Here is a 27465-nt window from a genome sequence, read left to right as displayed (position 1 = left end):
TTCATCATCCTGATTATTTCGCATTGTCCCGCCTTTTCTCGCGCCTCCTCCCCACTATCCTCATTTTTTCTTATTGCTTGCTTCCATTCGCTTGCTCCCGTAATCCCGCCCTCTCTTCGCTGCGCCTAACGCTGCCCCTTCTCCGCTCCACTCCGCGCGGTCGATAAGGGAGCAAAAACTCCCTCCCTCCCTCTCTGTTCCCACCTCCCTTCTCTTTGCGTCCATCCGCTCCGTCGCGAAAGACGGCGAACGCAAACCCAAATTAATGCGCTTAGATATTTAATGGCAATCCTGCTGAACGCATCGACGACGCTTTTAAATGGAACTTAAATCTGAGTCTATTAGGAGGAGCAACCAACCGCGTTGTGATGGTTTTTCACGGTCCACGCAAGCTCGTACACTTCCTCTGAGGCTTCTGAAACAATATTAACTGCTTTTCGGCACAAGTATCTTTTTAACGTGTCACTTCAGGAAATTCACATTTTACAACCTCCGGCTTGGTGTTCAAATTATCAATTCTCTCCCTCGAATATCGTACGTTCTCCCTTTCAAAACATTCCTCAGGATCGTGTTGCATCTCGATAACAATGCCATTCAGTGTTTTCAATCGAAGAGTAATTAATAGCATGTAAACACTCTAAAGGTGAAGGCTAGATTTCGCCATCAACGTAGCCATTAAATGAAATAGGATTTGGGGATTTTGATGATTTATAAGGGCGATGCCATTTTTTATTCGAGGCACCAAAGTAATATAGTTCCATATAGATTTTACCCATTTAATGGCAGAATGACGTATTTTCCAGGTAACGGGACCACTGGCTAACCAAGATTTCGAGGTTTTGAGGCCCTACTTTGGCATAGGTATCCGCCGAACCCTTAGTATCTTAGCCTTTGGGAAAACCTTCGACAAATGGAGACTTTTCCAAGAATATGAAGAAGCCACCTAAATTATTTGCTAAATAAAAGAACTAAATCGGAAGAACCGGCAAATTTTTATGCTTACTTCGACAAAAAGATTAAACCAGCTTGGAATTGTACAAGCAAAATCGATTAGTATTAACATAAAAATAATAACTTAAGTTCATTTATCTCATCCAGACAGTACTGCTTAAAAACAAGAAGGCTAATTTCATTAAAAAGAAAGGAAAATTAATAAAGGGCTGAAGGTTTCGAGGCGTGGATCTGAAGAAGGTTGAGAGCAAAAGACAGTAGAAAAATTATCCAAGTAATCATGAATTTGACACGACAAGGAAGAAAGTTGATGAGGGAAAGTTGGAAGAGGGAAAAGGGGGGGATAGAGGTGTGATCGAGATGAGGAAGAGAACAGGCATTTTGTAATTAATGGAGTTTCTAACTGATTCAGAATACTGAAGTTAGCTCACTTGGCATGAATTATTTTATTCTGAATTGAAAAAAAATCAACGAAGTTCTAAACTAATAGTAATACAATATGAAATGCCACAGATTGGTGTGAAATTTTAAATTCCACGAATTCTGTGGAAAAGTGCAAATTTTGTGTTTCTCATAGTGACAAACTCCCATTACATTTCGCCTGAATATGTTGAATATATACGAAGTCACAACAGAGTCGTTAAGTTAGGTTAATCGAGTACAGAAACATTTAATTTTTTAACTTAGAACGTATATTTCAAAGCATTTTCACTTGATAATATCTTATTCATTTAAAGTTTCAAAATGAGGAGTCCGATAAACGATCATGCTCCAAAATAGGTTAAATAATATTTGAAATTTCAGTTAATCATATCAAAATAGAAGCAAATACATGTATTTTATTTCTTACTATAGTTTATATTTTCTCGTTACCTTAGCGTTCAAATATAACCAATTGGAAATAAAATCCTAAAATACCTGATTTCAACGTTATTCTAACTGATAAATACAAAATAGATTTAAATAAGTTTAACTATTGCATTAATTTCAATTAATAATGTAATGCCAATGAATATCATGTCTTATGGAATCATCCATCACTTTAATTTCAAATCTGGCTCTTGAGAACAGCGGAATGCTTTCATGCGTGGACACTCGGGAAGGCTCAGTCGCGGGATTTCACTCTCACTTCTTTTCTTTATAGTCTCGTCGTATCGATTTTCGTTCGGCAATATCCTTCAACCCCCCCTCCCTCTTCATCATAGAACTCCTTCCGACTAGTCTGCAATCACCGTGCCGAATTTCCTCTATTCATTTGTCCAGCTCTCGGTGGCCGCGATCGTCGACTCCCTTCCATCGACTCAAACTTTCTTATTCTGCTCAATTTCAATTTGATTTCCCCTCCTCCTTCGATATCTCTCCTCCGTCATCTTTCTCCCCTCCTCTTCCGACCGTCCCTCGCATATAAAATTCTTCACATTGGTCTCTCATTTTATCAAACCTGGCGTGCATCCAGACCCATTCTTTCGCCGTGGGAGTGCTCATCAATTCCGGGGTTTTCGTTTTTCTCACGGAAAATCAAATGTGACTCCTCCCGCCCACTCCTTCTCCCTCACTCTCTTATACCCTCACTCGAGTTGTCTCAAGATGAACTGGGTGGGGATACGAAATTATAAGGGTCTCTCAATTTAGTTTGCCGGAAAAAAATAATCCTTCAAGAGAGAAACCATCTTTTGCATCCCTTTTTCTCTGGAAACCAAGAGCGTGCGAGATGCATTTTATATTCTCCAGATCTATCTCATCCGCAAGCCCGTCGTAAGGGACCTTTCTTCTCGTAACTCAAGACCAACCCTAAAATTTCCGGCTTTTAAAATTATGAGAGACCCATTTGGATTTTAATGGAAATTTTATAACCCTTCATCTAGAGATGCAGGCATGATTTTCCGAAATAGCTGTTTTCTCAGGATCGTTATTCCATCAATAATGTCTTTAAATGTCTGGAAAGTTTTTATATGCGATTTGAAGAGAATCGGGGGGAAATTATAGTATGATAGAGAAGTATAATGAAAGTATGAATTCATATGAATACTACATACTTACATTTCCTTCGAAAATCCATAACCTGATTGAGGCATTATCCAGTGAACGTACTCGTATATTTTTCTGTCAAGAAGGAGACAATCTATTTACGTACGTTCTATGGTACAAGAGTTACCATGCCTCGTATTGAATCTTTGACGTAAACGGAAGAAGAAAGATAAATCAGAGGTAATTTATGCAACAGGCGGGAGTGAAAAAGATTGATGCAGCCACGAAGAACTTATGGGCTATTAAGTTAATTAGACGTCCTAAAATGTATTGACAGATCATTTCTGATTATAAGGCCTGTTTATTAGCCATGACGTTTTGTAACAAATTTATTGATATTACTAGTTTAAGTCAGTCATAATCAAGCTAATTACAATATACGAAATTCGTGACTCAATTTTGCACGGACAACTAAACGTTTGATGCGTTGAGTAATTCGAGACATTAAATGATTTCTCTGATCTACTGCGTATCATCTCACGTTCTCGATGTCTTCCTTACTATTATGCGATATGTGGTAATTTGAAATCAAAAACTGCCATGTATTTTAGCTATTCAAATGGAGGAATCGGTCTGATGGTATTTGTGGTCATATACAGGCAACATGAGCAATACTGTATGTGCAACAATCGTACACTGTACACAATGTACACTGTATGAGCAACAATTTATAAAAGTAGCCAAGTTTGACGTGTAAGATGCATATCAAGGAATCCGTACCCAGTTACTTAAAAGTTTAGCAAGGAAAGGCTGGAAACAAAATCAGATATGCCTCTATAATTTGCACATAGCCGTATTGGCACAAAATAAATAAATTGGGTACGAAAACTTATGGTTTACATTTAATATCGTTACAATTCGTAAGAGGGATTTATGGTAGGAGTCGAATTATAACTTGTGAAATGCAGTGATCAACAAAGCTATGGAAAACGAGAGTAATTCAATAGAAGATTAGCAAAACTTCTGTCAAAGTCTTTTATTTTTGCACTAAATTTCAAAGATACTTCATCACAAAAATGTAAGCAACCATAAAAAAGGAGCAAAATAATAAAAAGTATTTCCATTTTATATTTTGCGGTATTTATCATTCAGACAGACAGTGCAAGTCCAAAGTTACCACAGGATTAAAATAGCATAAATCACGCAGAATTTCTGGAGTAAACAGTCATTAACTTTATTGTTATGTTATACTGTTCGTCCTAAATGGATAGCCAAATGCCATATTTCGCGCGATAAAGCATTTAGGAGTAATGACATGAGTTGCAGGCGAATCTCTCTTCCATTAGCTGAATTTAACTATTATTCGCACGTATAAACCGCAAGTTCTAGGTACATGGCAGCAGAATTTTGTTTGATACTCACATTCATTGTACTCCGTAAATGTAAAAAGAATGACTGTTGTTTAAAAAGCGTATCAAAATCAATTGTTTTATGCAACAGTCTTCATATTTCCCTCAAACATTACATTTGACAAAATGTTGTGATATTTATATCAGAAGGAAAATTGTGTATGAGTATGATTCATTTTTCTCACGATGACACTATTTCATTGCATTTCAAAATAAATCGCTCCGCTGTTTTCTGATTATCCTGCGCCATTGGTTATTATGTCGTCGAAAAACTATCAGAGACTCAAACTACGTGGTAATTAATGAGCTGCTGACACCCTATTTCTGTTCCAACTGGAAAATTTTCTTGAAAGCTTTCCATGATATAGTAGGAAACTTGAAGGGAAGGGCTCCAACCCGCTCAGAATGAATCTGTCAGCACAAGTACCTAAGAAAAGTGGATGGAGGATCAGAATAGGCAGTGATGGATAAGATTGGGAAATGGATAAGGCTTGTCTGATCCCTGTTCCAATCTCTCAACCCTATATAGTGAGGCATTGATAAAAATATGCTTGCACAACGGATAAGGAGAGATGTAGGCTTGCAGATGATAGAGACTGCTAGTGCTCAGTCTAGTATTCAATCTTGTAGTCATCTGCAAATACCATACAGGATCCAACAGAAAATAACCTATAACAAACGAAGTTATTGAATTAATCAAGAATGGAAGGCGAATTTTGATAATAGAATAGGAGAAGAGGTTACATCATGCACGACAGAGTCTTACCATGCAGTTTTTTAATTTAACAAGGTAAATGAAGCAAGACACAGGAATCAAGTAAAGAAAAGATAGTAGCACAAAAGATTCGGTGCATAACATCTACTTCAGGTCATCTGACCTGACCTGAAGATGATGTAATACATCGAATACATCGAAACCCGGTCGTACAATTAAACTTATCTAGTGGAAAATTGAAGGATCTCAGGTTTTCCCGGCGTATGGTATTCAAGAAGTTCTCTTGGGTTTCCCACCGGATCCGGTTGCAGTACACCGACGTTTCGAAGGCTGACTCTGCCATCGTCTTCAGGGTGAAGACGATGGCAGAGTCAGCCTTCGAAACGTCGGTGCACTCCAACCTGACCCGGTGGGAAACCCGAGAGAACTTCTTGAATAGTGGAAAATTGTTACTATATTTTCTTTATTATGTTCGAATTCCATCACGTCACGCCATAAACTACTCAATTTAAGACAGGAAAATCGTGTTAGAGGAGTCCCGACACCAAAACGAGGTCGAGGAAAGATATCACGATATACATTCACAAAAAGTGTAGTCACGAATACCTTCATCCAAAAATGAAGCATGGTCATAGATAGAAGGCGATAAATACGATGATGCCTATCAATTGATAGAGAACGGAGCAGTACGGATTGAAGTATTGCTTCGCTAACATTTTATATTAGATTGTGTATAAATCTGTATATAAGCGAAATAAATGAATCCATCCGGCCACAAATAAGCATTTATCATTTATGAATTAGCGAAACAAAGATTGTCAGACACCTACTTCCGGCATTTCGAAGGAGAAAATATCAATTGAGGGAACAATTCGGAAGGTAGACGATAAGGTTAAAAGTATATGTTTTTACCTAAAGCGTGGAGTGAGAGTTTCAAGATTTATTTGAGTTGAGGAAAGTGCCCGCTTTTCTTGGATAGAAAATAAAATTGGATGAGCAGGAGCAATGTACTTCTCTGATAGATTATTTACAGCATTGAACTATGTGTTGAAACTAAAACTCTTTGAACATATTTCTTCATGGACGTCTCAGAGAAAATTCACCTTTTCCTGTCGGAGAACCTTTTTCTACGACAATCCAAAAGAAAGCGTAGTACTGTGTGTAATTTTTGCCAATTAGCTTTCTTTAATGTCCAATTAGATTTCTTTAATTATTAACTACAACTGAACTAATAAATTCACTGACGATACATGAAATCATTGAGTGTTCAACGTAACACCATCTAGTTAGCAAGTTACAGGATGAAAGGTTCAGAGAAAAGAGTATGTTACGCATCCGTAAATGTTTCCAATAGACATGGATACAAATGCATGCATCTCAATTAAAAATTGGCGGATCAGTTGCCAATGCGAACGTCGTGGAAATAAGTGAAGAAAGATTTTTAACGCGTCGGACTATTAGGGGAAGGATTCTTCAACCAGAGAACACCAGGCAAAGTGTGAAAATATCTGGAAAATAAGGGATTGAAATGGAGGGGATCCCAGGAATATCTGCCAACTGCTGTTCATCACCAGCCTTTCATTCCCTCAGCAAATATTCCGATGGCCATCCTATCGTGACGTCATCATTTCCTTTCCCGAACTCCTGGAGCTTTAATAGTGCTACTAAAAAGTTTTTTTTCTCTCTATTTCCTCCCTGGAGGAACGGAAAAATCCGTAGGCGTGTGGTTCGGATGACAGACTAATACTTACTTCTCCGCGTAGTTGAAAGGGAAGGGGAGAAATGACTGGGCGACAGAAAATGAAAAGTTCGGGTTAAGTCTGAGCATTGCTAACATTTTATATCAGTCTTCTATATATCCGTGTTCTGCTATTTCTTTCGAAACCATGGTTCTAGATCAAACTGGCTTTACCATACACTCGTCTCCACATGGAGAATCTCCTGGTAGCACCAACAACAACAATAACTCATCAGAAACGGCATATTAAAAGTAAAATCGGGGAAACATGGAAATATATGGAAATATTAATTTTTCACATACAGTAGCACCTGTAACGTAGGAGAATATCGCCCATCCCTTTTGTTCATTGTAAATACAGTGAATCCAAAACTTTTTTAATTTACACAATACGCATACTTGCTGAAAGAAGAATTTTATCTGCAAATATTAAAAATTTTCTAAAAAAACTGCCTGCAATGCTTAAAAATGTACAATGCCCGCATCTGAATGAGCAGATTTTCAATAAATGCAAGCATACGATTCAACTGCTGGAATTTTTCTGCCCGTTTCACCACTTGATTAGAATTCTGATATACATATAGCCGTATTTCACATTCCTTCCTCCGTATTTCATTTACCAGGCTCAGGAAGAATATATTTTCTAATAAATCTTTGAAAGTACCTCAAATAGATATCTAAAATTTATTTAACTCGATTCTTGAAATACGACACATTTAATTTCAAACAGAAGAGTCAAATTATATCTGTAGCTCCTTCACATTTTCTCTGTGACCATAATAGTTAGCTTTTTCCAATATTTTTGGGATATGTGCCCATTAATACGTACATGCCTTGCATACTTTACCGTCAGGCATTTTAATGGAATCGTATTTTTGCTTTTGATCTTTTCTCTCAGAGCATTATATTCCTTTACTTTTAATCTCAATTATATTTTTAAGTTAATCCAAATACTTATTACACTTCCCATTATGACAAGTTATATTTTACATGGCAGTTAAAGTATTTCATTGACGAAAGCAGGACTCTCTACGGATCAAGGAATGGCTAACCAGGAGTTAAAAGTAGGTATGTAAAGAAAGATGGGTAAAGACTTGATGTTGAGCGTGGTATTGAATCGCTCCAAAGTCCTGATCTCAAGGAAAAGGAAACCTCTTAGGGCTTGTGTATGACCTTAGATTGGAAGCCTTCCAAATACGGGCATTGAGGAGAATGAAAGTATACTGGTTAGCGAGGAAGAAGAAATATTAGATAAGGTAGGGGAAGAAAGGAAGTTATGTAGGCTATTCAAATAAAGTTAAAAAGGTAAATGGAAAGAATAACTGCTAGGCAGTGGGACTTCAAAGGGTGAGGTATAAAGGAAGAATGTCAAGTAAGCCAAGAAAAGGGAAGAAAATAATGATCATTTTGGATGGCATTCAGTGGAGTGGAAAGTATGAGGAACCAAAGAAAGAAAAAGTCGACGAAAAAATTGTTTTATTATGTGCACAATTTCTTCTCATAATACGCAAAACGATATGTATTCATTTTCAAGTTGGATACAAACAGAGTCTTTAATCAATATGTGCACTGCTCGTTTCTCACATTGTAGACTTTACTATGAAGTCTAATGTATTATTTTCCGACTAATTTTTCTCTTCATCTTTTTTTTAGAAGATTAACAGGATCCATTTTCGAATTCATCTATTTAATTAAGTTTTTCTAGCTCCCATTAAAGATTTGGGGAACTTTCCTGCGGATGCCCATTATTTTTTAATTGCTGATTAAAATGGAAATCTCCTTGATAAAAATGGAAACGAATTTCGTCCCCATATTTCCTCACGAGCTCCTTAAAAATCAATTTTCATTCGACCGTTCTCGCCTCATATTATCTTCACGACCTCTTTTCAAATGGATCCAAAGTTCCCGCCGGGAGTCCTATCTTTCCCTCCTGCCAAAAACCTTTTCGGCTCTTTTCCTCAAGGGCTTTTAAACAACATTTTTAGTATTCTTGAGCGATGGGAGCCAACAGAGGAGGCATGAAAAGCCGTATTTTCAGGGTTCCGTGTATTTTATGAACTGTGTCATAAAATGTGAGAAAAAGGATATTGGCCAAAGACGAAATTTTTACGAGTGAACGCCGATAAAAAAAGGAAGGAGAGCAATAGGTGGTAAGCACAGATAGAATGATAAAAGCTCCAATGAATAACGATTTTAAAAAATTTTGAGTGGGAGAAAGGGTAACGAGAAAACCCTTGAATGTCTTTGCGGCGCCACTCCGGCATAAACGGCAGTGTCAGGAGTTTGGCTTAAATTACTCGTAAGTGTCTCCCTCCAAGGTTTAAGCCTTCTATCTACCATATGTGTTTATAGACTATGCACGGCGAGGAGAGGTGTGACCTTATTAGGGTAGATTTATTCCCTGTAAATCACAGCACATTCACAGTCTGGTGTAGTTCTCGCGATTGAGGCGTCAGCGGCATAAGCACATGCATTCGTAGTACCTCAAATAGGAATCTGTGTATATACACGTAAACACAGACGTACCTTCATGATGATTAAATGTGCACTTGCACAATAATTTCATCGTTTGCTTCAATATCTTCCCTACTACTACCCTCAGCTCAAGTAGTCGATTACAGCAAACCATAACTTGATTTTTTTAATCGGTGATCTACCAATTCAGGTAGGTTTTGGATGGCCACAGGTTACCAAACGGTAGGGTGGCAATTCCCTTGTCTTTCTCAACAAAACCCAAGGTTGACTGACAAGCTAAAGCTTGGTCATCAGCAAACCTAACTGATGATACGAATTCCCCGCCCACTTTCATTCCTACCTCCAGTTCTTCCCATGCCTCTTTAATCATTTCCCCTGCATACAGGATGAACGGCAACGGTGTTAATGGGCAACCCTACCTTACGCCTCTTCCTAACACTGCCCATCCGGACTCGCCGTTCCCCACCCGCACCTGAGCAGTCTGAGACTTGTACAGGTTCCGGATTAGCCTCCTTTCCCTCCAATCTATGCCTATTTTCTGCATTATATTAATTAGTTTTTTCCAATGCACTACATCAAACGCTTTTCTAAATCTACGAAACAGACAAATACGTCTAGATTATATTCTAAATTCCTCTCGGTTGGTGATCTCATTACTGCAATGGCATCATATGTGCATCTCCCCCTCCTAAACCCAAATTGATCATCCCCTAAGTAATCATTTGCCCTACTATCCTTCCTTTTGCTGATAATTCTCAGAACAATTGTATCTGCGTGGGAAATCAAACTTATTGTTCTGTAGTCCTCACATGATGTAACCTTTACCTTTTTCGGAATGGGAACTAACACTGATCTCACAATTCCTTTTGCCAGATTCCTTCATCATAGACGCTACGAATCAGTCCATATAGTCTCTTTCTTCCACATTTTCCTAAGCCTTTTAGTAGTTCTTCAGGAATGTTGTCTACGTCCACGGCCATGTTTAATTTATTCTCCCTTTATACCTTCTCTAACTCATCGTCGAGTATGCCCGGACCTAAGCTATCTTCCTCTGCCTCATTTTCTCTTTTTATGTCTAACCTTCTTGGCCTAAGTTCTTTACCACACAGTTATATCTACTTGTTTATATTCCTCCCATCTCTCGTGAATATTTTTTTTCAATTATTATCTTACCCGACTTATCTCTAAATGTGAGCACAGATCTTCCCTTCTTACTTTCCGATAAAGATTTAACCTTGCTGTGTAGCGTACCAATTTCACTCTTCTTCTGCAAACTCTCCATATCCTCGCACTGGGTCTTCCACCATCCTTCTTTCACTTTATTTGTTGCGCACTTCAATTTATTGTTTACTTCTTTGTAATTCATTTTGCCTAATTCTATATTTGCATTCTTCCATTTTCGCCGCTCGTCCATATTTGTAATCATCTCATCCGTGATCCATGGTTTCCTAGTCCTTTTAGCGTTAACGGTTCCAAGAGTGTCTTTTGCGGATTTCGAAAACCCTTTCTAGATCCTTTCCCATTTTTCTTCGATAGTACTAAGCCCTTTGCCATCCTCCATGATTTCGTCTACCTCCTGTTTGTATTCCTTCCTTTTCAAAACATTTAATGCTTCAACGTTCCATTTTCTAACTCGCCGCCCCTGCCTTATCTTTTTGAAACGGACGCAACATTTCATAACAACTAAAATGTCTGTAAAAAACATCTATGTTTGTAATAATCTCATCCGTGATCCATAATTTCCTTGTCCTTTTCCCATTAACGGTGTCTAAACCAAGTGTTAGTGATGACTAACCTCTGTCTCCTGAGAACTCAACTGCTTTCTCCCCGCGGTCATTCCTCGTGCCTAAACCGTAGTCCCCCACCTCATCACCATCTCTTCCCTCGCCTACCATCGCATTCCAATCCCCCATCACTATCAAATGTTTCCCGGCGGGAACACAGGCGATGATGTTCTCTTATGGTTGCTCGGTGGCATGTACGCCTGAATAATAACCAAGTTCGTCGGTTCTGCTTATATCTCTACTATCAATAATCTATCCGTCAACTGCTCTATGTCGACTACGCTTCTTCCTACCTCTTCATTTAATACCATGGCAGTCCCTCGTTGGCTCTCGTCCCCGCCGCTGTATATTATTCTATAATTATCACTCCAGTATTCCCCGCTATCCTTCCATCTCACCTTGCATAGACCTAAAATATCTATTTTTCCCCTTTCCATCTCTCACTTATCATTCTCCAATTTCCCTGCCCTCATCATTGTCCTAACATTTCAAGTTCCTATTCGAGCTAATTTTTGCCTTCTTCTTCTGCTTCTTCTGTCCTGCTGCTGCTGGTTTTCTCTTGCAAGGGTTTCTTAGGATGACGACCGCGGAAGCCTTGCCTCCCCCGCTGCCGGGCACGACACTCGGCCGATTGGGCCGAGCCCCGTAGTTGCCAGGACTCAGAATCTCTGTTTTGTCCATTATGTAAATCTTGGGAATGATAATGGAGGTGGTTTCCCGTTGCCTTCCTCAATAGTGTTTTTAACGTGACACCATCACTTACTGGCCGCCCCACTGGGGTCAGACGCCATTGCAGCCGCCTCACTGAGGAACAGACACTGCGTGGACTACCTTTCGTCTGGCTCTTAACCTTCGACCTATCTGGAATGGGTGACCCTACCATGAGAAATTATTATTACTCCCGCCACCACAGCTCTAGGGATCATCGGGCCCTTCCATCACGTCAAGGTTATAGTTCGGGGAGGGATATATATGTGTATATATATAATTATATATTCATAAATATACATACAGATATATGTGTAATTGTATACATATATATATATATATATATATTCATATAAATGTGTATATATATATGCATACACTTACATATGAACATTGTCGATTCCGGAGGATGAGGTTGATGGCAATAATTATGATGAACGAATCCCAATAGCTAAAGGAAAATTGGGATTGGAAATGGGGGATCATTGCATGGTAGGAGGAAAGAGTAAGGAAAATAAAAGACGGTAGTGCAGGATTCAGCCTCGGGAGAGGAAAATTATCGAAGTCTGGCGAAGTATTTCAAAATCTCCCACCTCATTCAAATGAAATCGGTACCTAAAAATAATGCACCATCAAGCTCTTATTTTTATATGAGTGACAATATCGGAGAAGGTTACTCTTATGCGTGGGAAAGAGCGCGACTCCGATCGTTGACAAACACTTGTGTGATTAATGGAAAATAAAGGCAGTTGCTGGAAATTAATCTCGATACTCTCCAGAGGCACGTCAATTCCATTTAAAAAAAATAACTTATCCATTGATTGATATGAGAGTCCATTGAGTTTATTAATTAAAATCAGTATCTTTTTTACGTGAAATGGAAAAAGTTAACATTTGTGCCTATATCAATCCGAGAAGAAATTCAGCTTTTTTTAGAGCAGCCTCTTTAAAAATAAGTCATTGTGAATGTTTCTGCTTTTGCAGGAAAAACTTGTCAAGATTTATTAAAATCTTCTTGCCTGTACAATACATGTCACCCTTCCTTACATTACATTGATTAATTTACATTGAAAATTGAAAAACTGTTTCAGGAAAGGTTATCAATTGTAATGAGATGGTTACATATTTCCATAAGTTTTAGAATGTTTAATATTATGTCCATAATTCCATAATGTATTGTTTGCCATTTAAAATTAAATTAAAGACCAACCGATATTATTTTTAAATATACTGCCAGTGCTAATATTAAAATGATTCCTTTTGAAATGAGTGCCGCGAGAAAGTAACCAATCAAAATGTGGACATCTTTATGTGTGTGTGCATGGAATATAAATAGATAAACACTGATATGGATTTTTTAAACTTAGAAGCAAAAAGAAAGGGCACTCGCATATGTATTTTTGACTCTTCGACGGCACGGCCGTTTTCATCAGAATCTGATTGCATTAATTTCGGTACGGTTCCTGTGTATGTATATATATATATACATACATATATATACATATATATACATACATATATATATACATATATATATATATACTATATATATATATATATATATATATATATATATATATATATATATATATATATATATATATATATATATATATATATATATATATATATATATATAGATTTAAGGGAAAGGAATGGAAACATATAAAAGACAAACACAGGACAGTATGGAAGGCGGAATCAAGCAGATATCGAGTGCAAAATATTTTCTTGACCGGGACTTGAACATCCATTTCTCCTTTGATAGATAAAGCAGCTCCCCAATGCCATTTCCTGGCCATAGAATCGGGGTACTTGGTTGGATAAATCCTCCGCAGATTTCAGTTTAAATTACGTTCCCACGATAGCTCAGGCTGGTCGAAAGATACGTGGTTCAAGTCCCAGTCAAGGAAATACTTTTGCACATGTGATCTAATCGATTCCACCTTGCCCACCTGTCCGGTGTTTTTTGTGCATTCCTATCCCTTTTCCTTATATCTATATCTATGTAAACGAACTTTAGTTCGCCATTTGGGTTTTCCTGTTTGAATGCGTTTACATATATAATAGTATATATAAAAATATATATATATATATATACATACATATATAATATATATTCACACACACAAATACATGTATGGATAGTCGCATGTATATCGCTATTTAACGTAAACATTTCAAGGAATAATTAATTCCCATAGCATTCACACTGTCATATTTACCTCATTGCCGCAAATTCCTTCATTCGAAACGATACTCAAAAGACCTTGAGAATAGCGCCTTTTCTCTGGTGCATAAAAATTTCAAATTAAAGAATAGCTTTATTTATTTTTCTGAGAATGTATTTCATAATTTGCTTGATTTGTATCAACCGAATTCAGTTAAGGAATCTCATTCAGTGGAAATTTGATTATAAATTATTGCAATTTATTATTCTTCAAATATATCAATTATATATTTTCTTGTTTACAATTGCAGCAAATAAAATCCCGGCAGCAGAATAAGTTGTGAGCCGGAGCTTAAAGCTAATCGTCAGCACATTCTTCCCGGAGTGGCGTATCAGAAAGAAAAAGTGAAGATTTTTTTAAAATACCCAAGAAGATATATTAACAATTTGTATTTTTATTAATTGCATGGTAGCCTAAAAATATTAAAAAGATAGGCATACAGGGCAATCAATATTTTGGGGAACACGTCAACTTAAAACGTTTTCTCAGAAATATGATATTTAAGCCGAGCCGAATGCTACTAAGCCCATCATCGGATGCATGGCAATATTATCTCGATGAGTGGGATTAAACTTATATGATATTATTTTTTACTAATTTTTAAGAAACTGCTTTAGGAAGATTGCTTAAAAGTTTTGCATATTAAGCACAGGTTTCAATAATACCCATTAGCATATTGGAAAATTATCGTTGATTTTAATCTTAAAAGGTTTAGCCCTATACCACTGATTACTTGGATGACTCGCTTGGAAATTATTCCACCAAAAAAGAACTAGGAAACATTTGGTGTATACCTGAATATTTATTAGGGTAAATAAACATACATTAATTTCAAAAACGTTTCCAGTTCAATTTATTATTCGAGTGCTCACCAATCTCTCCAATCGGTGTATCGATGTTTTAACGATACACAATGCACGTTTCAATTTTAATCATGTGCGTGACTTCATGAATGCATGCATCCAATTTAAAAAACAAAGCGTGCCAAGTATTTATACAAATCCAATGGTCGCATTTACTGTGTTTAAAGGTTTATCGATAAGAAATGCATTTATACAGGGTGCCACAACATAACTTCCTTTTTCAAAGGGGTTTTGCTTAGTAAAAAAGGAAGTTATGATGCCGCACCCTGTATAAATCCTGTTAAAAATATAATCCTGTAATAACTAACTTTGCAAAGTCACGTGGTATCGAATGTATCTTAAGAGAGGTAATTATGCTTGAATTACTAAATCATTCCTTTTTTTTATTTCAGAATTTGAAGGATCAAATTCTCACAACAAACGTGTGGCTGGAGCATGTAAGTACTATATTTATTAATATCTGCACTAATATGTTTAGCTAATTTAGTGGGCCTTTTCATCACTCGTTTTTACAAATCAAAGAGCACCATTACGTAACATAAGCGACGGGGAATCACGGGAATCCACTTTAAAATGAACCTAGCGGAGCACCTTTCAAGCAACTCACGACCCAACGAGCCTTTGAACCGTGGCATGCCTTTGCCATCCGTCATTTGTCACTGAAAGCCTAACGCCAATGGTTTTGGGCGTGTCCCGGCCTCCCTCACCAAGAGATCCTCGTGATTACGAAGGCCTATGGCTGGCTCCTCGAAGGGTAGTCCTTTGCTCAGCTCCGTTAATTGTCACGGATGACTAGACCACTGGTTGTATGCTGGCGTCGTCCAGCTCGTAAATTAAATTCCAAGTCCGCGTTCGATAACAATTGAATCCAGAAAAGCCTTGCTGCTGGCACAGTGAAAGAGGGAATTAAAACTGATTGTCCAAGCGTGTTGTCAGCTGGAATTGAAAAAAATAAAAGCAGGCAAAACAAAGGCACAAAATTACTCCGGTCCTGCAGGTGTCGGGTTTCTCACAACATTAAAGTGAGGTCACACTGAATCGCATTGGATTAATGAAGCAATTAAGGTCCAGCGCAGGCGTTTTTGGAAGATTTGTTTGGTAAAAACGAGCTGATTGCTTTTAATAAAAAAGAATTACTGCATAGGACCATATTATTTTAAATAAATCTTTGTAAATCATATCTATGCATACTCTATGATGCAGAATGCTACAATTACGTCAAAGTTTTTCACGGGTGTTTCGACGACAATAGTTCGGGTAAATAACGTTTTTGTTGTTTTTATCATGAATCGTACGAAAAAGTAAGACTATTTAGAGTCGTCCTTGGCGGATTTTGTTCCTGTTTTTTGAACAGCGTCATCTGATTTGACGATTGAGCGTGGGATAATTAATCCCTCAAGTGCCAAGGTAAACTCGGTCTGTAAACGTAATACGCATTCTGAACATCCGTTTCGATTTTTGTCTCTCCGCTGGGTGCTCCTTGTAACTTAAACCTTTTAACTTCTCGTATATTATTTTAAGAAGTCTCCAGATCCTTTCTGAGCTCTAATTATTTATATATTTTACCATTTATATGATGGATTACAATTATCTGTCCCGTATTCCTAAGGTGGTCTGATCAAAGCGAAATAAAATCTATCCATTCATGTTGAATCTAATTTTCCTATAGCTCGTCAATGAAGTCAGGTTTCCTCAGGGCGGACCGCCAAATTCTTCAAATGGACAACCCTACATGAAAGGTTCATTTGTCAACATATAATTCTAAACGCTTTTTTTCAAACCAATGTGATGTCGGAGAATCTCGAGAAAGTAGCCCGCCTTTAGCTAAAGCCTCTATTTTTATCTTCAAAGTAGTGTTTTAATAATCCAATGATGTGTCGCTTACATCCAAACCGCGTTTAATGTTTATTAGAATCATTAGAGGCCAAACCATACTTTCTTTTGACAGACCGAGCCATTCGGTATCCTTTGCTTTTAGGGCTCATACATTTAGTCGTTAATTATTATTTAATGTAAGGTAAGACGACCTATTGTAGGGTTTATTGCATTCATAGTCGTACTTTTTTCTAATTTTTTGTGGATTCCTCAAAAATGTTTTTCAACTATAATCATTTTTAGGTCAATCATTTTTAAACATAGAGTGAAATATTCATTACCTAAAAGCCATATTTTTTCCTCCGTTCTACCATGGCGTTTCAGTTCTAAACAAGCCATGTCTACATATGCCGTCAAGTAAAACATTTAAGATTGATTTTCCGGAACCCTATACTTTGGTGCCCAATATTTTAGCCAAACACCTCTGACAATGAATTCCTTAATTTTTTCCAAATTCAGTGAAATTCTTTCTATGCGAGAGACGTTATTTGCGCCTTTCTTTGAATATTCGCATCGCAAACAACTGTGTCCGGTCACCTTTCCATTTAAATATATTTCCAATGTACTATGGACCATATTCTTACTCAGAGTTAACTACTAATATGTGTTTAGTCATCGTGTGGAAGGGCATCTATATGGGAACTATAGTGTTTGGTAAAGTAATAAACTTGGAAGCTCAGCCTTCAACACCAACATAACAAGTAACACCAACACGACAAGAATTTCATGAAATTCAAGTCTGTTACTAGAAAATGGCAAAATTGTTACATAGCGCAGATTATGTCAATATCCTAGAAAACCGTAAGCAATCACAACAATATTATATCCATGCACCCTAATATATTAATAAATAGCAAAAATTCATTATACCAATCAAACCATTAATTTAATGATATACACAGGCATTCATGTATGCATGAGTGTTTGTGCATATATACACATATATATGTCGACATGCATGCATGAGCTAATATTTGTGCATGCATGGATGGTGCCCCAATACCCCCACTAAGAGCTCTCATGCAACTTGCGGTGTATACCTGTAGATGCGTAGATATAGATGAGCTACTGAATTGTGATTTAATTCAACTGAATACTCCTGCTCTAAACCTTTCATGTTAACAGTGTCTACCAATATAAGATATAGTCATTAGGAAAATTTGCCGTCTTCCATAATTTTCACGAGCAGACTATCAGCTTCTATAAATACGTTTACTCTGTACCCTATTCAACCTGCACAAATACAAATATGTGCATCTCTTTCAAAGGGTTAGGATGTATTTTATTAAGAAAGAATTAATGTAAAAAATATATAAATATATGGTCTTTGATGTAATTAGACAATTGTATATTTGAGGCTTTCTAGATGTGGGTGTTTAAAACTATTCAGAAAATAAAATGTACGGAAAGGAAAACTAACAATGAAAGTCTATGGTAGACATGCTCGGGGAAGAGTGATAGCAGCTGGGAGAAATTCAGGAAATACTTATAGGCAATGGGTAGAAGAGGTTGACAATAGAGGAGAAGGAAAGCGAGATAAATAGAGTAAAAGAATAGGCATTTTTGCTAGAGAATAGGGATATGACCCAAGGGATTTAAGAGATGTATTTGAGCCATTTAATTTAGGACAATCTAAAATACAGTTTTATGTGGTGTCAAGATCCATCATACCACACCCTAACCATACTGCTAAAATAAATACATTAATGAACCATATTTTAGGTTAGAATATAGGTGTTATTTCCAAACATTAAAAATATATTATAATGAAGTAAGAGAACTCACCTTTAAAGAGGTCCTATATTCCATTTGACAGAAAACTCTACAGATGAAAAACACCTTATGCTTTTCAGACTCAATTCATATCCTCGAGATGGACAAACAGGTAAAATGAATTCAAATTCCTTGGATTCATTAACGCATTCCTCGAGAACTATACAAGAGAAAAATACAATCAAAGAAATTCCGGAAGAGAGGTCTCTTTTTTTCACCACCAACAACTTAATTTTCTGCCACGTCCGTCTCACCATTCTTTTGCCTACAACCGACAAATTTCTTTCAAACATCCTCTCCAAGAATTCTAATAACGTTAAATGATAAAAACAAAGGCAGGTTTGGATAAAAATTTATATTTAGTTCAATTTTGAGTTTAAAATGAAAACATGAAGGTAAATTAGAAGTAATGGCCATTAGGGCAAGATAAATAAAACCTAAGCTACGGAATTGATTTTTTACTACCCATTATTTCATTGAAAGAACGGGCAATAATTATGAGGTTATTTCATCATTTGCGTGGTCCATTTGATTCACATTCACATTTTTAAGTGAGAAATCGGTATACCTCACTCGATGTTAACGTATTAACAAGTTATGTTAGGAAGAATTCTGATACTCACCCTCTAAGCGCCTGCAAGTGTCTTTTTTAGCTTATAAAACTTTCTTGCGAATAGATTGTTTAAGTTAATTAACTGCCAGAGATTATGCTGCAAAGGTCCGTACATCAGATTTCATCTCTTAAATAATTTATGTCAAAGGTTCGCCTCCTGAAATTGTTTGAGCTTAAGGAAAAGCGTTGGTATTCCTGGCCACTTGTAGTACATACGTTTAAGGCCGTAGGATTGATTCAATTCTTTGTGGGTAATTTAATGGATATCACTTGATGTTAGATAATGACTCCTGCTGTGACGGTAAATTCAATAAATTATTGCCTCCATAATATTGAGAGAAATCTTTTTTACCCTTTCTATTAGCAGATCATGCATATACCCATTGAGCGACATAACCAGATGTCACTTCATTCAGCTGAATAACTTCACTTCACCCTGTCACTCTTTCGCTATTTTACAATAATTCATATGTTCAATATTTAAATCTCGATTGAGAATTTTCAGGTATGAAGCATGCATAGCATGTTTTTTATGCCGATAAAATAGGTGATTTCTTAAAATTTTTAATAAACAAATATTTTCATTTGAAGTACCTCATTTTAAAGCCTGAGTATTAACATTCTTACGGTTTTGTCGTTAACTATGAGCATTTCAAAGCAAACAATCCCCTGTAGAGTTATTGCTAGATTTAAACTAGACGTTTTAAAGCGTTCAGCGTATTTGACGTGATTGTTGTACAACGAGAATAAATTGGAACCTCTCATAAACCTGAACTTGATACATTTACTCGCAAGAAGGTTGTTTGGAGTCTGTAAGTGACTAATTATATTTTCAATAATACCATTTTTATTTGCAATAACTAATTCTTGAATTTGTTTCATTCGTTTTGAAGAAAAAATGCTTTCTTGCCATTCAACTCCCTTTCCATAATCACGAATTAACATAAATTTGGTCGAATAACCAATAAAACCACATCCTAATTTGATAATAATTGGTGGGACTAAGGAATATTTTTAAGGGTATATTCAAAGCCTGGTGCTGATTCGAGAAATGGCCATTTAAGGAAAAAAGGGGGCAATCAAGATTGTGGGTTTTCTGCCGACGGATTTCCATTCGTATTAACAATTGAAATAAGTGAGTATATTTACCAGATCTCCGTGAGAGGTTTTAATTGTTATCAGTGGTGTTTTCTTCCACAAAATTTTAAGAAAGCATTGAAATGATAATAGCCAAGAGAGGCCTTGGGCAATTTTAGTTCCAAAACCGTATAGTCTTGAGGTTAATGCAAGTTCTTTCTTGAATTTCTCGATACAGTCAACAACAATCCCGGAAATATCCCTATTTGTCTTCAGCTCAGGTTTAAGGAGCCTTAAAGTATCTGTTAGAATATGCATTAAGATTCTAGTCATGTAAAATATATCAATATATGTTTTTTCCTTTCTTTCATCGGCTGCTCCTGATTTAATTTAGGAACCTATATCTCTGCATCACATCTCATCGGGAGAAGGGCCTACATTATACTGAAAAGATAGAGATTTTTCAAGATTATTTTTATAAGAGTTGAGTTTCACTTGGAGAAAATCTCCCTACGTTACTTTGTTAATCGCACGCTTTTCTTTTCGGAGTATTAAGATCAATTTTTTAGATCATCTGATTTTTTGATTTTCCGGCTCTCCTCTCGAGGAAACTGTTAATTCTAAGCACTGGACCGTCCCTTCCTTGAGATTGAGGAGGGGTGAGAAGAGTGACAGTGGGGTGGGGGTGGGGCAGAGAGATATCGAGAGCGAGAGGGTTGTACGGTTCGTAAGAAGGGGACGGAAGGCGCTCACTACTCAGAGCCGACTCCGGGGGGGATAAAAGCGAGCGGAGCCTGCCCCCGCACCACCGGCCACCCCCTTCCCCGCTTCTTGTGGATGACGGGGACAAAGGAGAGGGCCAAGAAGGGAGGGATTCGAGGAAGAAGGAGTCATGGGCACCAGATGAAGGAGGAGAGATAAGGCAGAAAAAAGATAGGAGATAAAATGAGAAGAATGAATCTCCCCCATCCCGACCGCCGTCCTCTTGACAAGCTCGAGGAACCTTTGTCGCTCGGAAGGGTTTCTGGGTATGGGAAAAGGACGTTAAAATTATTCACCCGTCCCTGTTTTTTTAAGGAGAAAAAGCAATGGAAGAGGAGGACCAAAAAAAACCATCATCTTCCTCTCCCAAGGATTGTCCTTGAGGGTGTTTTTCGGCTACGAGATAGTAGAGGCCACGTCTTATCCTTAGACGTCCCAATTTACTGTCCAAGGGATCTTGGTTTTGGGGGGGAGGAGAAGAGACACGAGATTTAATGGAAAGACGACGGGGGTGGAGGGAACGACTTAAACTTGGAAATTTAAAAGAACGTAAATGCGTGGTTGAAGAAATTAAGAGTTGGAAACGCAGGCGAAGGATGGGATGGAAGGGGGCATAATATACCTGATATATACTATATGTATACACAAGTCCTCCGTTTTAAGAGAGCGAAACGAAGACCGCCGGGTCCTGACTTTCGCGCATCCCGTTTCCATAAATAGAGAAAATAAATAAGGTGACGAAACAAGGTTTTATTGCAGGTCAGAAAAAATACTATATCCTTAAAAAAAAGCTACAGGCGCTGAATAATGCATAAATCAGAAATGAAACCAATAGCCCTGGAAAATAATATTTAGAATAAAATTAATTCCAAGTAGAGAAGGAATAAACACTAAAATCAAAGTTGAAAACGAAACATTCGTAACGATAATAGGAAGAGTTGAATATTGAATTTGATTTAAATTATTGACATCTAATTAACAAAAAGGTGAAGAATGCATACACTATTTACCATGCAACGGATATTTCATATTTAATCTAAAGTATCCAGACAGCGCTGATGTGAAAAACACCATTGCGCGGAAAATGTCTCCCAATTAAATCCAAAGAACTTCTTGTAGTGATATTTTAAAAAATTGGAAATCAATTGTATTTAATCGATGGGATAAATGTTTACCAAGACAAATATTCAGATGTGTCAATTTTTTTAATTCTAATGCAGGAATTATTGGCCTAATGCTCTGGAGTCAGCTTTGTTTACGTTGCCAAACGTATGTAAAAAAACTGCCTTCGGCTATTTTTTCCTATGAACAATTAGTCAAACTGAAAACATAAGAAAAGCTGCTGTTAACTAGTTATTTGTGTTAAATTGTGAAGAAATTAGTATGTTAAATTATTATGTAATGGAAATCTCAAGTTTCTGCCAATTTCAGATTGGAAATACCCTATAAAATGCCTACATTTTTAAAAAATTTCTATTTTCTCCCTCACAAAGTATTGATATTTCTTCATACTGAAAATTTAGCGATAGGAAGTCTCGGAATATAGGTCTCCTGAAAAATCTAGCATCGCAGGAATATAATTCTATTGACTGAATAAAGAAAGCGATAGTATATTAATAAAAAAACGTTAAAATATCCCGAAAATAAATGCCAAAATACGGGTAAATGGATCGTTGACTTTCGAAAAATAGTTTCAGACTGTTTTTCTTATACACAAGAATGACAATGACATTCTATTCACTTGCCATTATGAGCATTTTTCGTGAGATACACCTAAAAATGAGTGACTGAGACACAGTTGTAGACAGGCAGACGGGCAGCTATAGTCTTTCTAAATTGATTTATTTAGCTCTCCGAAAGCGTAATATGGCACTATCCAACTTTTTTATGGCCACCAGTTTACGGCCGGCCAACCTCCGGTCTAAAAGTGGATGCTGGTGATTTTTATAGTGTGTTGCCAGCCTTCGGAAATAACTCGACTGAAACTCCCTAAAACTGATTTATTATTGCTGCTTCAATTTCCGTAAACAATCCTAAAAAGGGGAACTGGTGAAATTAAATTCATCCAGAATACAAAAGTTTGCTCAGAAAAACTGATGCAGAAATATAAAAGTGGTTAGAGGAAGGATATAACAGAGAAAAGAGTTAAACAAAATTGAAATGAACGAAAATTGAATGAGAGTTCCATCCAGATTCCATTCCATGTTATATTGAATCACTGTTAGACAGGGATTATAAAAGGGAGAAGTAATACGACAAGAGGAGACTAAAGAATAATGGTAAATATATAAGACATTGCTATATAAAACATAGAAAAGACCTGAGAGCAGGAAGAGAAAAGGAATTGGACGTTGATAACATTGGAAAGCGTATACTAATGGAAGAGGAAATAGATAAGGAGAACGGGAGAGCACGGGGTTAAGAATAAAGCGGTTGAGGTGGTAAGATGCTTATAGAAAGAGGATTGAAATATTAAAAATTACCAATTATTGGAATTAACAAGAGGTGATAATGGTCTGATGGGTTTTCTTTAGCTTCACGACTCTATCAGCCAACCATTTTCAGTTTAAGTATACAGATAACGAACAAAACAGTTTATTTACCTGCACGGGCAGAGAAGATACTGTTGCATTCATAAAACGAAGAATGACAAGAATAAAAGCATTTACTAGGAGGAGATCGGAAGACATGGATCTTAAGTTGCACCAGCAACATATACTACCAAAACAATGATGATAAAGAACAACATTGTGATGTAAAGAGGGAAATATTTTTTAAACTTTGGTGACATTCTATGCTGCAGACGATGTGTTCCTTCCGTTCAGATTATGTACGCTGATCACATCCTGGCAGGCTTAAAATAGGAAAATCGATTAATCTCGCCATGAAAAAAATTAATCACTGAAGAATACAATCAAGGTACTATTAAATAAAATAAGGGAATTATGTCGGCGGAAATATTTTACCGGGCGTATAGTATGTAAAAATAGTTATCATCAAGCCTAAAGATCTTAGAGTGTCTCTAAGTTAAGATTAACTCTTTGTACATGCATAGGCTCAGTAGCAACAATATGCAAGCGGCAAGATATTTCTGTATTTTCTCAGATTTATATTTGGTTGGTTAAGTCCTGAGAGTAAAATTTAAAAACGTTGATGAAGGCAAAATTTGTGGAATCATTTTAATAATAACTCTTCTGGTGTGAAAAAGGGTTGAAATATAAAATAATGGATGTTGTCATATCTATATAATTTTTCATTTCTAATATAGTCTCTGACGAAAGTCTACTTTCCGGAAAAATTTAAGTTGATTCTAAAATTCAAGTTGTATTTTATGGCACAGTGCCAAATTGATCTGAGGATTTGCCCTTTATTCACATGCGGTCCGATATTAATTCGATTATTTTATGGCATGCTTTATTTACTCAGACAAAATCTTATTACACGATTACGTTGGCAGGTTTAATCTGTACGGAATCAGTAAGAAATTTGTGTACATTTTTAATAGGCCAAACGAGGTTGAAATTATCAAGTTTACCCACAAAATGAAATCTTTTAAAGGATTTATTCTAGTTAACTAATATGAGCAGAGGGAATTAAAATTCTTTCTACGATTTAACGGGCAAATGGGCAATTATCTTTGGGAATTCAATTCATCACCAAGTAAAAATATAAAAGAGAATTTTACTGGTCAATGCAATTCGTTCGTACCATTTAATGAACGAAAAGCAGGTCTTAGCAATGAGTACTTGACGAGGAAAATTTCTAGCCAATGTGGAAAGAATTCTGTAGTGTTATGCGTGGCACGAAATATCCTAAATGGGTCTCAATTTATCTAATAGGAGCACGAAACAGATAAAACTCGAATAGCAGTCCACACATTCACCTCAAAATATTTCAAACATTGAGTGAAAATATTGCAGAAGTGCGCGATGACTTTTTAATGCTTAAGTTCAAGTAGAGTAATTTCATCCATTCAAAAACCATAGCAGAAAATCACCATTCCTCTGGTTATCTCACCACTATCAAATTCTGCCCATTGGAAAATGAATGAGTTGCCTTTTATATAATTTTCTAAAGCAACATAGGCGACCAAACAGAAGAACATCCAAAGCAGCAGAATGAGGTTAACGCTTTAACCGAAAAAAAGTGATGTTAAGAGGCATCATGCCTTCATGAATTTTCGTAATCGACCCGTCAGTTACGTCGCGACATGCTCAATGACCCTAGACCAAAAAATTCTAAAAGTTGCAAAAATATTCTGGAAATAGGGCACACCGAGAATATGGGTAATGTGGAGCGGAAAGGCAAATAAGCTAGACAATCGGGCTCCGTGGATTTCTTGCGAAGGTTTAACTCCGCTTTGTCGGATACGAAAACCCTTTGACCTCCGGGGGGCATCCCGCTGGAAACCCTGACTCCCAATCCGCACCCCATCCTCTGTTCCACAAACACCCCGGTCTTCCCTTGATGTTTGGTCAAAGGGCGGCGCTGTCGAAGGCGAGGAAGGAGGGTATTCTCATCGGATAACCGAGGGTAGTGATTGGAGCGTTTAGGTGTTTGCATTCCCGCCGGTCAATTGCCACCCCGTGGAGAGAGGTGGGGTGGCAGACGAGAGGTGCTACGGCCTGGATGGAAATTACATATATTGATTAATTGATAGATCATGCTTCTTTTTTGTTGATGAGCGAGGGTGGAATGGAAGCCATAAGGTGCCAAGTTTAATGGGAAATTAGATTAAGGCTTTGTTGGTGAGCCACGCCGGGAGATTAAGGTGGAAGAGTTATTGGAACTGGCGCGATATTGCCTATTTTCGCAGGCCAAAGCAGGTTTACATTTTATGCCCTCAATTTAAACGAGAATGATATCGAAAAGTACTGCAGTGACTAGGGCACATTTTATAATTTCAGCGCTTATATTGAAACGCTGCAATGCTCTGAACGGACTGTATTTAGTGATTGAATAGTATTAGACAATTATCCTTTTCTTAAATTCGTGATCCAACAAAAGTGTAAAATGAAATACTTAGGTGACGTTGAAATGAATCCAGGGAAACGATCATTTCAATATGATAACGGTCTTTGCACAATTGAATGTTTTCATTTATTATAAACAAAAGTGGTGAAATTATTTTCTACCTAATCTAATGATCATACTTGGGAAAATTATAGCCCAACTATTAACTGATTATTCAGAAAATGAGATGCTGATGCTAGCACAGCAAAACTGTTTATTGGATAGTGTTTAGTTTGTCGTATTACAGATAAAAAATAAGGGCACTATATTGGAATCCTATTGGTCCATGGACCTGTACAATCATCAATTGTTTTCAATGAACCACAAATAATTCTATCTTAAGAAATCCACATCAATGAATGCACTGTGCATTTCAGACACTTTTCTTCAGCTTAACCAGAAACATTTATTTTTATGCCTGAGATGTTTTTTGAAATGTTTGAAAACTCAGTTTCTATCCAACCTTTTGTGTATGGATATGCAAATCACTTTACCCTGATGGAACTGAAGAATTATTGTGACAATAATTTGGAGAATTGATATTGGGAGCTATCATAAACACGAGCATTTAATTAAAAACTCGACACAGTCGTTAAACCTATTAAGAACAAGTTAGTATTCTTCCAGTTAAAATTACTGTCAGTAGCCTAGCCAGTAGCTATGTTTAAAATAATGCCGACAGAAATGTAATTTGGATAGCCGCGAGTATTTGTCTGCCGCAGGCAACTTAATGGAGACATTTCATTTCTCGCATGCTTCATATTAGAAAATGTACACTTCGCGGGCCATCAATTGCCAGTGAACTGAGAACTTGGCCTTAAATTTGATTTCTAGAATCGTGATAGAAATCATGATAAAGTGAAATATGGGCAATAGGGACTATGATGATTATTCAACTATTAAATTTGTAGATACGTTAAACAATAGAGGATACCGTATTTTTCAAATTTACACAGAGAGACAGCTGACAATATAGACCTAAACGTCCTTCATGTTGAAGATATGAAACACCTCAGGCTATTTATTTGCAAATTGTATAAATTTCAGTTCTATATCAAAGTAATAAACACAACCTTTAAAGGTTAAAATAAATGTATCCTCTAAAAACGATATGCATCACGGAGTGGATGCCTTTGAGAAAATCTCCACTCTGCGCCAATTTTTTAAAACCTTAATGTTTTTTGCTGCATATTTCGCATGTTTGTTCGAGACTTCGCAGGCACGGCATACAGGACCCGTCAAATTGGGCTGAAAAAAGAAGTCGCTTAGAAGGAATGCAATTTACAACCGTTTTTCGGGAAAAGACACAAGCAAGAGAGGGTTTTATTCATGTGCAAAGGGTCGCCTCTGAACCGTGAGAATTCAAATTACTGTGGAATGTTTTATATCCCACTCCACCTTTCCCGCACTCAACAGAAAGAGAATATTTGCTGAAATATTTTCTCCTCCTTAGTATTCAGCCTGAAAAATAGCTCGTTTCATAAGATATTTTCCCAATGTCACTCAAATT

General features: G+C 36.9%; 1 protein-coding gene across 2 annotated transcripts in view; it reads left to right on the top strand.

The window, feature by feature from the left end:
• nAChRalpha2 (nicotinic acetylcholine receptor alpha2) overlaps positions 1–27465 on the top strand; it is a 220400-nt gene that overhangs the window by 141764 nt on the left and 51171 nt on the right. For both annotated transcript variants that reach the window (XM_071594283.1, XM_071594284.1), the window contains exon 2: positions 15235–15279. In XM_071594283.1, coding sequence (XP_071450384.1) covers positions 15235–15279 — 45 coding nt within the window. The remainder of the gene's footprint in view (positions 1–15234; positions 15280–27465) is intronic.

Source organism: Hetaerina americana, unplaced genomic scaffold, assembly GCF_022747635.1.
Source record: "Hetaerina americana unplaced genomic scaffold, ioHetAmer1.1.p SCAF_6, whole genome shotgun sequence".
Lineage (NCBI taxonomy): Eukaryota > Metazoa > Arthropoda > Insecta > Odonata > Calopterygidae > Hetaerina > Hetaerina americana.
Note: the sequence above shows the minus strand (reverse complement) of the source record. Positions and strands in the feature narration are given on the sequence as shown.